This window comes from Emys orbicularis, chromosome 8 (assembly GCF_028017835.1).
Source record: "Emys orbicularis isolate rEmyOrb1 chromosome 8, rEmyOrb1.hap1, whole genome shotgun sequence".
In the NCBI taxonomy this organism is placed as follows: domain Eukaryota; kingdom Metazoa; phylum Chordata; order Testudines; family Emydidae; genus Emys; species Emys orbicularis.
The window spans coordinates 84,906,251-84,922,561 of record NC_088690.1 but is presented as its reverse complement, the minus strand read 5'-3'; the positions used below and the strand labels follow the sequence as shown (position 1 = coordinate 84,922,561).

Below are 16,311 nucleotides of genomic sequence, written 5' to 3'. Positions count from 1 at the left end.
TCTAGGAGACTGGGGTTCGGGTCCCTGCTATATCACAGAATTCCTTAGGCAAGTCACTTAATCTATTTGTGTCTCAGTTTCCCATCTATGCAATGGAGATAATAGCACTGTCATACCTAACAGGGGAGTTCTGAGGATAAATACAGTAAATACTGTGAAGTGCTCAGATACTTTGGTGCTGGGGATACCTCTAGACACAGAAGTTGTCAGACACTACTACCCCTAACTTGAATGCACCTGAAAACAGGCAGGTACATACCATGACACTACTAATAGTTCCATAATCCTGAAGATTTACATTTCTTTCTCTCCTACAGAAGGGAATATATTATTATTATTATTATTTCTTATTTCTTATTATTTCTTATTTATTTTATTATTATATTTTAATTTATTTTCAATAACTCTGTATTAATTAATGGAATTCAGCCTGCAGTGCACAAAGTCCTCTGCAGGAGAAGTGGCATGTTTAGAGTTCAGGACGATAGTTATTTTTAAATAAAAGCAGAGTGTTTCTATTCTTTGAGCTATCACCAACCTGGGCTGTATGTGCTAGTGATAACAGAGGGAAATGCAATAACACTCCTGGCAAGCAAGCACGTACTATTACTGTATTTTATTGAACACATACGTCTTGCTTTAGACACATCTATCTATCTCGATCTAGTGCTAGATAGATAAATGTGTCTAAAACAAGACATGTTTTCATAGGGGACTTGTTATATAGCTATAAAAACATTAGATATATTGGTTTTGGTGTATTTCTTAAGGACTTCCTCATATAGAGGCTGTGGGGACTAGTGGGTTGAGCGTCGCATCTGCCTGGAAGTTCTAGAATCACAGACTTTTTTCTATCCTTAACTTCTATTAGGTCATCTAGTCCAGCTGCCTGCCTAGGCAGAATTATTCCATGTTGGAGATTTAACTAATATTTCTTCCAATCTTGTTTTAAATGTATCAAGCAATGGAGTTTCCCTTGGGAGATTATTACACAGCCTAATAGATCTCACTGTTGGGAAGATTGGGGTACCTTATATTAGGCAAAAACAATGAGATTTTTCCATATTCACAATCAGGAGACTTTCTTTCATTAGTACTTCAGGTGGCATGTCTGAGATTTCTGTGTACTATGCCAGCAGGAGACTGCTGTAGGTGATTGCTGTGGATGTGGGTGAGTTTCTTTCAAAATGAGATTTCCTGATTTGAGAATTTATATAAGAACCTAAGACTTGCTATGAAGGATCCGAACATTAATCCAGTGCATCCTGAATCTTGCCTCTAACAGTGGCCAATACCTGATGCTTCAGCAGGTAAAAAATTGCCATAATGTGCTTGGCCAGCTGAACAATGCAGTACATAGGGAAGAGTTGGTTCCTGACTTCTTTGAACAATATTCTTACACCCTGTGGCATGAGATCTTATTAAAGTTTGCATGTCTGCTGTACATGTTCTCATTGGTCTAAAATCCATTCAGTATTTGTCTAGATGAGAACAGACAATGTAACTAATTAGCAACTTTCTTCAAAAGCTCAGACTTTGGAGGACTTTTACTTAAACACTTGCCAACATTTCTGCAGAGTGCAGACACTTAATTGTGTCTGTATCACATTATCAGAAAGGATAAGAGAATTGCTACCAGACCCATAATGAATAAGGAAAGGCTAGCTTCAAATTGCCACACTCTCCAAATAAGGGTTGAAGGGAATGGCATTTGGAGGAAGAGTGGGCAAGATATTGTGCCAGATTTTGATCTGTAGCATCACTCTAAATTCAGGTCTCTTTGTTTCTGTTTTACCACACAGTATGATTTCATGGAGCGTTTGGATGGGAAAGAGAAATGGAGTGTGGTGGAGTCCCCCCGGGAACGTCGAAGTATCCAGACCTTGGTTCAGAATGAAGCTGTGTTTGTTCAATACTTGGATGTGGGTTTGTGGCACCTGGCATTTTACAATGATGGCAAGGACAAAGAAGTAGTCTCTTTCAATACAGTTATCTTAGGTATGTATGCCTGCATGCTGCGGATTTTTCCCTCTGTTTGCTTATCTTTATTAAGTGTGGAGGCCTTCTATCAGCTCTCTCTTTTTGTGCATATTTTGCTTTAATCCAGTAATATTTGATGTATATTGAGAGTAGGTAGGAAAAGGGGGAAATCTTTCTAGGGGTGAGTTGTGGATGCTTTTGTGTTGCCTGTATTGAAGGCCGAAATCTGTGATCCTGTTAATATTTAGCTGTCTTTCAAAAAGAAAATGAATGAACCCAGAGGCTTTAAAATGGACAAATCTTATAACTACAGATATTAATAATAGTGGTGTATGGCTGTTCCTGCAAAGCTGCATTCGGATTGGCTGTTTGGAGATTGTTAGTGTTTTCACACCCAACTGCCAGCAGTGCATAGCTGAGACTTCATCACTGAAACACTCACCAAAACTTTACATGGGACTTAGGTGGTGTCACGATAACAGGATAAACAGTGCTTTAAATCCCTGTTAGTCCCCCTTGAATACACCACTTCAGGTGATGGTTTTACTACCTCCCCCCCTTCTCAGGGTGAAACCATACCACTTTTTGACTGGATTGGTGGACTGCACCCTCTGTTTACCAACCATGCTAACCTGACAGGTCCAACTAGGTTTGGCACCCATAAGCCCTTTTCCTCTCGGGACTGTGACCAGTGAAATGATTCAAGTGGTTCAAAAACAGCTACTAAAAACCAAAGCATTATATGTGCACCCAAAGTTATATAACATGCAGAGCAAAGGGTAAAGCCAATAAAGGTCTATACGCATATCGCCCTTAATCTAAACCATAACCTTTCCTTGCAAACTTTGGTAAATTCCATTCAGCCCGGTTACTTCCATCTCTGGCGAGGGGGAAAGAGCCTGCTTTCTGCAATTTCTATGTCCTCAATGTGCGTCTTTCAGAGACTCCCGCCATGGCCATTGCTGAAAGCCCACTTATCCCCCTTCCTGCCTAGCCTAGCATCTTCCAGGTTTTCATATCCTCTTTAATCATAGAGCTAGGCCTATGCGAAGAAAACTGTTGCCAACCTGACTGGAGCCGGGCAGGGACATTCCCCAATTAATAGCCTCCCCCATTGTTCCCTTAAAGAGCTTTATCTTTGTCATTGTTTCATTTCTGTTTGCTTCACCCATAACAGCCTCCTTTGATTTAACTCCTCATAGTCCAGCAAGGCAATATCAAGCAGGTAAACTATTATTTTTATAAATACATGATATTTATAAAAAAATAATACACATAACTCCCTCTTTCTGCCTACTGATCACTAACACCCCAAAAGAAAGAGGAGGTGAAAGTATGTTAGCCAACCACCCCCTCACCACCCCTGCTCCCAAGCATCTGAGAGTGGGTCATCCCCTGAAGACATGAGGATGGAAGGCAGAGGGCCACTACCCTTTGCCCTGAGAATAAAATTATGATGAAAGCTTGAGGCTTTATGAAGAGGGACACTCAAGGGCAGAGGGGATTCCATCTTAGTCAGGCAACTGAAAACCAAAACCAGGCCAAAGTCCCAAGTCTTTATCAAAAGGTGTGTTGAAGTTGGTTGAAGTGCTTGGGGAACCTTACTGAGTGTCGCTGTCACAGCAACACCTGAAACCACAAGTGAGTTTCCCCTGTTTAGTAAAAGATTTTCATAGCCTACGAGTTGCTCATTTCCTCTCTGATGATTAAGGAATTAAGAAGCAATGTTGCTGGGCTTTGTGAGTCTTGTGTAGTCCAATTTGTGAGTCTTGTGCAGGTCCTATTCAGCTAGGAGGAAGGGGATCACAATCCACAACCTCGAGGGAGAAGTTATAAAATGGTGAAAAATAGGAGAGACATTTTCATTGCTTGAAGGATCAATGCTAAATAGACAGATGCACTATGGGCCTGATTCTCCTCCCAGGTATAATCCTGGTATAATCCACCGAATTCCACTGGTATAATCCACCAAATTCACTCAAGTGAGTCCTGATTAACACTGGTGTGAAAGGATAGTCCAGTTTTGAAACCTTAGGCTTAGAAGCAGTTATTTCTGTTAAGCTGCAATGTGAGATATGAATAATGATTTTCCCTTCATAATCCACAAATGATTTTATAAGTGTCTGTGTGTGTGCATGTATATGCACATGCATGCACACACCCACAAACAGACAGACAGTCCATGCATAAAGAGAGAGAGTTTTCTGCAACTCCAAATGGCATGTGAACCTTCTTGTACAGGTCCCTTAGTGGTTTGGTATACTCCCCCCACCCATCTTGCAAAAGCTACTCCTTGAGATGTGATAAACTGCTTGTCTTAATGTTGCCAGGTCTGGACTACATCTTAGAAGAAAGTCAAAGGTAATAGGTCTAATAGTCAGGTAGACATCTTGATAGAGCAATGATAGTAATCGGACTGAAATGCAGAGAAAAGTACAGTATTTTATCCAGTTCAGAGGTTCTTCCACATATATCTATTATCAGAACTTTCACCAAGGAGAGGCACTGAGAGAACTGAAAGCCTCTTTGATATGAAACATGAGAAAGAATGTCAGGCAAGATGTCAACCACAGACCACACTAAATATATGGTAGCTTTGAACACAGGGAAAGTACTTTCATGTGCTGTGCAGCAAAAGAAACGAATCCTTCCATAGTCAAATGTCCTCTTCAGAAGACAACGAAATGGCATTTTTTTAAGAGTCACACATTTTGGCTTTTGTTTTCACCACTACCAAGAATACTATCCAATGGCCTAACTGATGGTTATTGGTTGAGTTTTCTTTCACTTTGTGGTCTGTTTTCTGTATCTGAATTCTCTACTTCAGATTTGAGATTTGTTTTCTATTCAGAATCCTGAAGTATGACATTAGCCTAGAAAGGAAATATAGTTTCTCTGTGAACTCTGACTCCCAAAGAAACAATGTGTGACCTTGAGCAGGTTAATAGATCTCCCAGTATCTCAATTTCCCTGTCTGTGAAATGAGGTTGATACTTACCTATGTCAGGTGAAGTTTGTTGTAATCACCGTTAGGTAGTATTTTAATTCCAAGTGGGTGGAAGACAAAATCAAGAAAAGAAAAATAAAACCAAAAGCCTATTTTTAAAAACCTAAATCAAAACCATATTTTAAATTACAGTTTTTCAAATCCAATAATATTGAGTAAACATAAGGTTCAGAAATGTTAATGTGATAGGTTGTCACCCCCATGGTGAAGCTTGGAAGCCATTGGAACCTCTGTGTCCCCAACCCATTGAGCTGGGTTAGCCTCCCACACTGCTCTGCTGGTGATACCCAGCCAGCCCTCCTGGGGACTGTTATCACCCAACTCGACAGCAGGTAGCACCACACACCCAACTGAGTCACCTGAGTGCTTTACCAGCAGCCAGCTCCCCAGCATTGCACCCCTACTGAAGTATAAACCCAGAATTATACAGTCTTGCACTGGACAGGTATCTGTACAGTGCAAGCTCATTAAATTAGTACGCTTCCCCCTTGATGTGGGGAAGATATGCATCAGTCTTTTACCAGAGCTAAGATTTCCAAATGCTTCACTCAAAGACACACTGGTTAAGATAAAACATAAAACAGGTTTATGAACTACAGAACGATACATTTTAAGTTTTTATAAGTGATAGCAAACAGATCAAAGCAGGTTACCTAGGAAATTAAACAAAATCGCAATCTCAGTCTCATGCAAACTAGATAGGATTTGAATCAGCAATATTATACAAGCAGGTTTTAGCTTCCTTACACAGACAGGGCTTTCTTCTTTCTCACGTGGGACCCCCTTCTCCAGTTCAGTCTTTGTTCCTTCGGTGTTTCCAGGTGTTGTCTGGTAGAGGAGTGAGTCCTAGGTATGATGTCATAGTTTTTCCATATGGCGGGAACCCCTTTGTTCCAAGCCAGATTCCCTGCCCAGTTTGTGGAAAAGTACAGGTACCAAAATGGACTCCAGTATCATGTGATTTGGTCACAAGCCCTTGCATGCTCCTGATGAGTCATGGCAGCTGTTGCCCATAGGCTGACTGAAGCGTCCACAGGTGAGGATAAGCTTTTCCATAGTGCATTGTCTTTGCTGATGAGCCATTAGCACTGTCTAGCTTCTTCATTGTTGTACCTGAAAGGCTAGTTGTGGATGTTTCCAACTTCACAACATTTTTTAGTAACACATACATAACAAAACGTTATAACTTCACATACAATGATAGCACATAGAATCCAACAATATATTATTATTTAGCAGATCAAGACTTTTAGAATGATACCTCACAAGGCATACACACAACATATCATAATTATATGACAGTGGCGAATATGGGGGTGCCTTGGTGTCCCAGTAAATATTTAGCATTTTTTTAAAAGTGACCTGTCATTATCAAGTTGAATGCAAAACTTGCACTGGATGTACATTCAACACTAGCTTTCTTTCTGCAGCCAAGAACAGGAATAACTAATGTGTCTTTGATGTCTGTCTTTCAGATTCAGTGCAGGATTGTCCACGTAATTGTCATGGGAACGGCGAGTGTGTATCCGGAGTCTGTCACTGTTTTCCGGGATTCCATGGTGCTGATTGTGCTAAAGGTACCATTTACCCTATGTTAATCATTATTCTACAGTGTGGTTAGGCTTTGACATGGGAGTGGATGTCCAGAACAGGTTAGTTACATGGATTCTATTGAGATCCAAGAAGTGGATTTTATATATATTTACACACACACACACCTTTATCTTCGATCTGACGGAGTTAAAGCAGTTGGTCAAGTGAAAATAATGCTGCATTGCTGATGAGCCTGGATAAGCGTAGCTAGTTTCTGTGCCAAGATAGGTAGGAAAGAAGAATTTACTAAAAAGAAAAAGCTTCATTTCCAGTAAAAGCAGCTGAATTACCATCAATGCTTTCTGATAATCATTAATTTACCTGTAATAGAAGACTGAGAATCTTCTTTATTTGTACATTTTATATATTCTTTCTGGGCTAAGCATGTTTCTATTTCATAAGGGTTATTTTTAATCTTGTAATATTTTTAAACTGTAATACTTACAGGACTTTCAGAGAATGAGAAAGAGGGATTTATATTCAGGGAGGTATAAAAATGTAAAAGGGAAGTATAAAAATAACCCTATCCTAGAGACTTATTTTAGTGAATTAACACTATGAGGTCCAGTGCTACAATTTCCAAAGCTAACCACAAATGTAAAGCACATCCATGAATGGATGATATTGAGGTGTTACATAATAAATGCTTCTAGCCAATTTGGGGTAGGTATTTTTGACGGGTAGTGTTTCTGGTAAACATATTAAACTACAAAAAATAAAGTTCAAATCATGTTCAGGGTCTCTCAGACACAAAAAAGCCAGAAAACTGAGAGTCAAGGAAGATACTCTTGGCTTAGCCTAGCTACTGCAATAGACCAATAGTGTATATAATCAACTGCGCTGCAGAGATCCCTGTAATTCGTGGGCATGGTGATGTTATTTTAAAACAGGCTTCACTCTCAATTTCCTGGTTTGTGTGGGATTAAGTCACACTTTCAGTACTGTGTGTTGGGATTGTTTTCTTTGGAGTGAGGGTTCATTAATGTTCAAAGGGAGAAATATGCATTTTGGATACTATTTCAGATTCAGTGGTGACCCTTAAAAATATGCCCATTTTGCCCTAAATAAATTAATAAGTATACTTCAGTACTAGCCTTGTTACTTATACTTATACTTACTCTAGGGAATACCAAGGCAACATTATTATCTGAAACATTACGATAACTGGCAAGTTTTACAAAGGAGACCACTGTATATATTCAAAGCATACGGCATTACTGTATGTGCTGTACATGCATATTGACACTGGTGCACATTTATTTGTTGTTAATCTGTGAAAAAGTGTGTGTAGTACCTTCATGCTTCACTGCCACTCTTTAGACATCTCGAACTTGGCCATTAAACATCTCATGTGCCTTCTGCGTTATGCAGCAATAATTCTATATGTACTAAGCCACTTTTGGTGTAGGGTTCTTACATCATCTGCTTTAATACTGTACTTCAAATTTATGGCAGAAAACACTGTTTGTTCAGGCTCCATCAGACTAACAGTCATATTCTAGGACACTTGTCAAACAGTTATATCTCAATAAGTCTACTAGCACCACTCAATCAACACATAAGGCCTCTCCCTATCTTTCCTGCTCTCTTCCATGTGTTGTGTCTTTCCCCTTTCAAAAGAACAAGTATAGTAGTAAATTCCATGAATTCTGAGAAGCCCTTAATTTCTTTCCCCTTTATTAATGTTTGTAGTTAAACACCAGGGACTATGTTTTTAGGGGCCTGTAAAAGGGCAAAATGTGTATGCATGCAAACTTCACATGTACATGTGCAGATAGATACACATACAGTTACTGATCTGGAACAGACCATCAACTGTAGGGATGTGCACATGTGTGCATTATGAATACCTCACTCATTGAACATGCCCTTTAATATCTCCATTCATTTTGTATGGATTTTTCTGTCTACTTCAGTGGATACTGTATGTGAGAGCCGTTTGAGAGGGCAGAATTTAAAATTAGGATTCTATGTAATGTTAAGCTTAAAATAATAACATGATATACTGAAGTAAATCAGTTTTAATGAAGGTAGCCTTAAGCTATTAGTTCTGTTTGTAGATAATATGTTTTCACACCCCACCCAGCGCCCCCTGCCCACAGCCCCACCACAGCTGCCCAGCACCCCACACAGAACCCCCCACTCGCTAGTTTCCCAATACACACAGATTTCCCCTCCCTCCCTTCCTTCCTCCCTCCCAGTGCCCTTCCCCACAGCCCCACCACCACAACTACACAATGCCCCACACTGACCTGCACTGCCCAGTGCCCTGACACACACACACCTCCCCCATTGCCCAGTGCCCTTCACACCCTCACAGCCCAGCACCCCCCACACACCTCCCAGACACTAACTCCATCACACCCGGCCCCCTTCACTGGCCGCACTCACCAGCCCTGCTGGGAGGTCTCCGGCTCCTAGGGTGAGAGCGGTGAGGGGGGTCTCCAGACTCTCCACGTGCTGCACCCGCCACAAGCGCGAGCTCCGTGGCTCCCATTGGCCAGTATAGGTGCCAATGGGAGCTGCCGGAGCCGCGGAGCGGGGCTTGTAGGAGCCGGCAGCACGCAGAGCCCCCCCACCCTAAGAGCCAGAGGAACCTGCCAGGGGGCGAGGTGGAGAGTCCCAGTGGTGCTCACCTGGGGCGGCTTCCATCCCGGAAAGCATCCGGCAGGCTGGTCCCCCTGGCTCCTAGGGTCGTGGGTCGGATCGGGTGGGGGGGCGGAGGGCTCTCTGCCCACTCCCGGCGCCTGCAAGCCCTGCCCCTGCAGCATGTGGTGCTCCTGCCGGCAGGCGGGTGCCGGGAGCTGCCCCAGGAAGTGGTAAGCGGCGGCACCGTGGCTGCGGTGCCGCAGCTGCGGTCCGGACGGTCCCCGATATCGGGACAAAGGGCGTCGCGACAGATGTAAGGTCGGGACGCGGGACAAGTCCCCTAAAATCGGGACTGTCCCAATAATATCTGGTTGTCTGGTCACCCTACAAGTGAGTGGATTGGATTTCACCCATAGTGGAGAAAGCTAATACCATTATGGATCCAATCCTGACATTTATACTCAATCCTCACTCAGGCAAAATTCCCTTTAAAATCAATGGGAGTTTAACCTGACTAAGGCCTTCATTTACCGTATGAAAATTTCACATTTTACATTTTAATCTCAAGTGATTGAAGCACCACAGAAATGTAAAAGTTTTTAACTCAGAGGATAATTCAGTGGGTGTGTGTCTGTCTTCAAAATATGTGTTTGCTTTAAGCCGGTGCAGAAGCGGCCATAAACTGAACTGTATTGCCAGTAACTTCATAGGTGGTAATATGTCCTTAAGTATATTTCATAAAAGTGCCCAATGACAGAGAGACAAAATAGTGTCAAGGAGGAATTCGGGGAATATGCACTTTGTAGAGCCATGATTATGTTACTTTGACAGTGTGTTACATTTATTTTGTGTGTTCAGTTGTATTTTTCCATAATTCCCATGACACCCCTTGGGAGGTATTAAACGCATCTTCTTCCTCACCTGGACGGACCCTAATGCTTTTTCCTGTTCCTGTTCTAACACTGGTTTAGCTGCTTTCAATTGGCCAATGTCCCTTGCTAAGTCAATAAGCAGGCATGATTCCTACTGCCCTGCTTTTTGAGATTTGCAGTATTTGTTGCTGAAACAACCAACTGATCTAGGATCTTTGGAGTGTATCAAACTTACTATAATTTGTTTTACTCTTATAACGTTTTGAAGGGCATGTAAATTCTCTCACCTCAGGAAAAAAAGTTTATCCAAAGCCATCATCATACTGCAGGGGTAGGCAACCTATGGCAGCACGCGAGCTGATTTTCAGTGGCACTCACACTGCCCAGGTCCTGGCCACTGGTCCAGGGGGCTCTGCATTTTAATTTAATTTTAAATGAAGCTTCTTATACATTTTAAAAACCTTATTTACTTTACATACAACAATAGTTTAGTTATATATTATAGACTTATAGAAAGAGACCTTCTAAAAACGTTAAAATGTATTACTGGCACGCGAAATCTTAAATTAGAATGAATAAATGAAGACTCGGCACACCACTTCTGAAAGGTTGCCGACCCCTGTCATACTGTTTTGCAGATGTGCTGATATTCATACATCTTTGAATTGTAAGGTGAACTTAGAGCTTGCATTATGAAATTGTTTAGCTAAACTCAAAAGGTGAAATTCTGCCCAGACTTATACCAAATGCAGCATCACACAGGGTTCAGATCCCATAATGATGAGCATGGTATAAACATCTACATAAATGAAAGGATGCAGAATTTGACCTGAACTGTTTGAGAGCTGATGACTAGCATTCTTGATTTGTGAAGAAAAATTAAGAGTCGACTAGTGATAGCTCCTGACGGTGGCCATTAAGTTGGCAGTTAGCGGATAAATTTCATTGATTATGCAATATAATAAGCAATTTGTTTGGATTAATATCTTGATCTAAAATGCTTTTTTTTTTTAAAAACAGCAATGTGTAGCATGTTCCATCAGTTGCTTCTCCTGTCTGGCTGTAATAGAGCTCAGTTATTTATTCTCAGCTTTTTCCTATTCTCCTTGTGTGGCTTTTTCATTATTTTATTTTCATTCTGTTTGTTTTTGGCTTGCTGGCAAAGGATGGCGCCATTTAAATAAGTATAAATACAAGGGTAGGTTTTTTCTAAATTATTTTTTTCATTTTGAGCTCTTCATTTTATTGTGTTTTAAAATAATTATTAATCCCATATAACATTGTGGCATATTTCTTTTCTTTATTTTGAAAGCATTTGGTATTTCTAATGGTTGCCTTTAAGAAGATAGAAGCTCTTACCATTACCACTGCTTCTGTATTGCATGTGTGCTTTTGATCTGCTGTATAAACACTTAACAGGTTAGATGCTAAATTATTGGGTAAATAAGTAGCTACTAACTACTGAAAATGACGACTCCTGCTGCCTATGGTTGTCATGGAAAAAAAACAATGGTGATATTACAAAACATAAAGTGTTTTAATTAGAGGCGGGCTCAACTGTTTTGGCACTCTCTGAACCTGGGGTTATTCAAAGACTTGTAGGTTGCCTGGCCTTGCCTTCCTAATCTAACACCCAAAATGCTCCCACTGAAAATAAACAGGTATGGGAGGGATTGCAGTGTGAAGTACTTGAAGGTGAAAGGGCATCTGGCTGATTTATTGATCACTCAGTTCATTTCTGTACTATACATCAGACGGGGGCCATCTCTTTTATCTATGATGAGTGAGTGATCTGCCTGTGCTAATGAGTAGCCCTTCTTAACATTTCTTTTCTATAGGATTAATGGAAAAGATACTTGTCTTCTTAATTTGATCTGAAATTATAGGAGGTGAATATAGAACAGGTGCACCAAAGACCCTAGCACATTCAGGGGAAGTGGATAGTGTGTGACAGAATAGCCTTGGCCTCTTGCCTGTCTGGCTGATGCTCCTTTACTCTGTTCTCAGTCAGTGAGGGAGAAATGTTCAGTCCATGTATAATGCTACCCCATTCACTGCCTGTGGTGTGTTGTTCAACTAAATCACTTCAAATTGGCACATCAACAAAACAGGAGTCAACAGGAAAACAAGGGTGCCCAACAGTGAAATGCAGTTTGTGGGATCAGCAGAGCTAGAACAGGAAAGAGGCCAGAGGTAAGGAGAGCGGGAAGGATGGTGGAAGGAGACAGAAGTGACAAGAGGGGAGAGGGAGGAAAGGAGAAAAGGTAGTCGGAAAAAGCTTACTGCCAAATATGTTCCATGAGCTCACAGCTCAAGAAGTGTCTCAGCATATGGAATATATTTGTCAAATAGGTACTATTTCTTTTTAAAATGCTGTATTCATGATTTGCAGCCAACACATACCCCACAACCAAGGTATTGGGCTGACCACATTCAGCATATTCAGCTTCCTTCTTACCATCTCTTCTTATGTCTGTCTTTGGGTATTTCTTTCTGTATCCACTGCAATAGCAGCGGCAATGTGAGTCTTTCATTCCTCGCTTTTTGATCTCACTATGAACTTATGCAGCCTCCAAACTCTTACCAAGATAAGACTGGCTACTTTTTGTTATGTGCCTGTTCTGAAGTTTTAGCCTGTGTGAATCAGCAATTGGTGATGAGTGCATGATAAATTTCCAAATCCTCATCATGCTAATCCCTTATTTTGTCAGCTGATTTTCTGCATTCCTGCCAGATGAGCAATACCATTGGTTGTCATGCAAAGATCTCCAGGTTCAAAACTAGCATGGTGCTTTTAGTGTGAGTTTTCATTTTTACTGTGAGTTTCTTCCCAGTTTCACATGAGTACTGTCTGCCCTTAAAAAATTACATCATTTGCATCATTAAAATGTCTTTTACTCCGTTAAACATGCCAGATATAACTGCAGAACAAATAAATTGACTTGCAGCCCAGCTTGATAGTTACGGATGGTCATTGGCATCTGTCAGCTGTTTCATGGGCTTTGTGAAGTGAGTTTGTGGCCTTAATCCAGTTCCTAGTGGACAGGTGTCCCCACCATAAAATCCAGCATCACGATTGCCAATCTAAACAGATGCCAAGAACTAAACTCATTCTTAGGGGTGATCACTCCAAAACCGGGCTAAGGCACATAGCCAGTCAATAGCAGAGCAAGGAATGGAACCCAGGAGTTCTGACTTTCAGTCCTCAGATCTCACCCCAACACACATGGATTTTACTGAAGATTAAAGGTTAAAACAGGGGACTGGAAAGTCGGGACTTCTGAGTTCTATCTATAGCTCTACTATTGACTCCCTGTGTGACTTAAGGAAAGTCACTCAACTCTCTGCACTTCAGTTTACTATTCTTCAAGAACACATCTTGCTACCTCTGCAATACCTGACAGGGCCATTGTGAACATTTATTAATGTATGTAAGGCGTGTCATGTATGGGGAAAGTATAGTTATGACACTGGTGCACAGATTATGCTGTAGCCCATGCAAAAAAGACTTTTAAGAAGCCTCCCATCCCTGCATTGCTATAAATGGTATTTTTGGAAAGGGATGATTACCAGCTTCCAGCTTGTAGCCTTGTGAAGGCCTGAGGTAACAGTCTTTAAAGTGACTACAATTGAGGCATACAAAAACTATTTTAGGTCATCATTTTTAGAGGTTTCTATGACCTTCCTTGAACTCTGAATTGGACTCAGGATAACTAAAGTCCCTGGCTTTACAGGTAGAGGAAATAGCCTTTTTTTAAAACTTTTCTAAAATAGTTTTTCTGTAACCCATGTGGTATATACACAATACATGATGGTGTGGTATATGATTTTATTAGCATTCCTTTTGGATTACCTTCAATCATTTCTTCACGGCTTCATCATCCATGAATAAAGTGGCCATTCCAAACTCATGCCAATAAAATCTTTATATCACACCATACTATCATACATTCCTTGTATGTGCATGTGCATGTGCATGGTGATTTGCAAGACTGAAAGTGGGCATGTTCCCTTTCCCAAAGAGCTGACAGTCTAAGACAGAGAGGACAACAGTACATGTAATGGGGGCAAGCATGTTGTTGAGGAGAGCGAATAGGATGGACTGCTGGAATAAGAGGAATAAAGAAGGAATCAGAAGCTGAGAAAGAGGGCACTTGTCCGGCAAGAAGTTTGGATCTTTGAGGGCAGCATACCAGTATCTACTGAATCAAAGCTGAGAGTGAAAGAGATAGTAGGGTGAGAGAATGGAAAGGACTGACTAGGGGAATTATAGTAAAGATATAAGTTGGCATAAGATTATACATAGAATTATACACTAATATTATATCCTATAGTGCAGTGTGTCTTGTGTTGTCCATATTGCCAGATGCCACAGTTGGCCACCACACTGGTAGGTGAAAAGTAATGAGACTGTATGACACGATGGTTCTCTGATTCCACAGTGTTTCCATCCCAAGGAGCACGTCTGCTTTTGCATTTCCTCAGTAGTTAGGCATCTTACTTTCAGGATTAGAGACTGATGTCCAAGACACTACAACAGAATTACCTTGCTTTTTGCTGGTTCCTTTAAAGTGGGACTGAGGTACATTGGCTGGTGAGTGTCAGAAAGTTTGTGCTGCTGTTACCGATCCTTGGTAAAATGTCCTCATTAACAGCTTTTCCATGGACAGCATTGTAATAAGATTTTCAGACTTATCAAAAGGTGAGCAAGGCGCACACTCATTTGTTCTTTCCGGGTCTGATCCAAAGCCCAGTAAATCAATAGGAGTCTTTCCAGTGACTTCAGTGTGCTTTGTCTCAGGACTTGCTCCCTCCCCTATATGCATGTATGTGTACACACGGAAGCTAAAATTAATGTTCATGTCAATGGATCCCCTGTGGGTAAGAGCTTTAATAAGATCCCCAATGCATGAGAAGTTGGCATCCCATGTTTGGAGATACCTGGGATTTTCCAGACCATATCAGCCGTTTTATGATGAGTTAAAAATATTTTCCCGGTGCTATGTATCTTCAGCTAAAGTCTGAGAATCATTGTGCTGCAATTACCATGCTTTGCAAGCCTGTGTTTTACTCACTGTGACATAAAGTCTTTCCTCTTGTGTACTTAACATTGCTTAAATGTAGTTTATTTTTGTGTTTAATTGTCTTACCTTACCTACTGGTGTTACAATCTGCGTTTTGTTTTCTTTTCAAGTTACATTGTCTCCATAGCCTTGCACTGATATTTTTTTCCATTTAGTTTTGACTCTTTCTCTTTGGGCTTGTATGTAGTGTCATCTTGAAAACTTTGTGATGATGCTAAATGTCATTGAAGCAAATGGTGGAGTCGCATTCGTTGTTGCAAATTAAGCAACGAAATTAAGTTGCTGTGCCAACTCCCTATATGTTTGTCATATCTAAGTAATAGGAACGGTCCTGAACCAAAACCCCCAGATCTGAATGTCCCTGATCTTTAGAGATGTTAAAATCTGAATTTGAATCTAGACTTGAATCTTTGGCTTGGACCCATCTACATTAAACACCAACGATTCTAGTTGAATTAAACTCAGTAAGCTGCCAAACTGCTTTACTTGCTCAAATGAAATTATTTCACTGCTCAAATTTAGCAAAACATTTCAATACCTGAAGCAGGCTTATATGTATAGAACTCAGTAACTTAAGCATCTTTCAGTTAAACCATCTTTGGTAACAATGATAGCATATATAATGTGAATTAAAATGAGACCCAAAGCATTTTGAGAATATTTTGGTATTAAACACCTAGAAGTTATACTGAGAAACCCACCTCAACCCTATTCAGCCTGCCACCGCAGTCCAGCTTAGCTGTGGCCAGGCTGCTGCCTCAGTTTAGGCTGGCTTTAGCCAGGCAGCCCTAACGAGAGCACGGTCACAGGAGCGGCTGTGATATAACTAAGGGTTACACATTCTTCCCTTGCAGGTTAGCCAAAACGTTATCTAAAATATTTAAAGAGGCACCTCTTTTTTTCCCTGTCCTTTTCCAGGTGTGTGAGGTTTGCATGGCGAGTCAGTGCATGTCTGTTGTAGACCTGTAAGGAGGACTTAAGGCATTGTACATTGGGCAAGAGAGTTCAGCTATTTAACTTTTCTTCTCTTTTCTTTCTTAGAAGCTTGAAACCCCATCTGTTTTTCACCCTCATTGGCTGTCTGTACTGGAAGAGCAGTGGAAGTGTCCAAGTCTAGATATTTTAGATATCCCTTCCTCCTCCCTCTTTTCAGTGATGAAGTTAACAGGGCTCTAACTTAGGTTCC

General features: G+C 40.9%; 1 protein-coding gene across 12 annotated transcripts in view; it reads left to right on the top strand.

Annotated features, from left to right (window-relative positions):
- The window catches only part of TENM2 (teneurin transmembrane protein 2), an 812,220-nt gene that overhangs the window by 657,761 nt on the left and 138,148 nt on the right, over nucleotides 1–16,311 (top strand). For all 12 annotated transcript variants that reach the window (XM_065409745.1, XM_065409744.1, XM_065409743.1 and 9 more), the window contains 2 exons: nucleotides 1,803–1,998; nucleotides 6,463–6,564. In XM_065409745.1, the coding sequence (XP_065265817.1) occupies nucleotides 1,803–1,998; nucleotides 6,463–6,564 (298 nt within the window). The remainder of the gene's footprint in view (nucleotides 1–1,802; nucleotides 1,999–6,462; nucleotides 6,565–16,311) is intronic.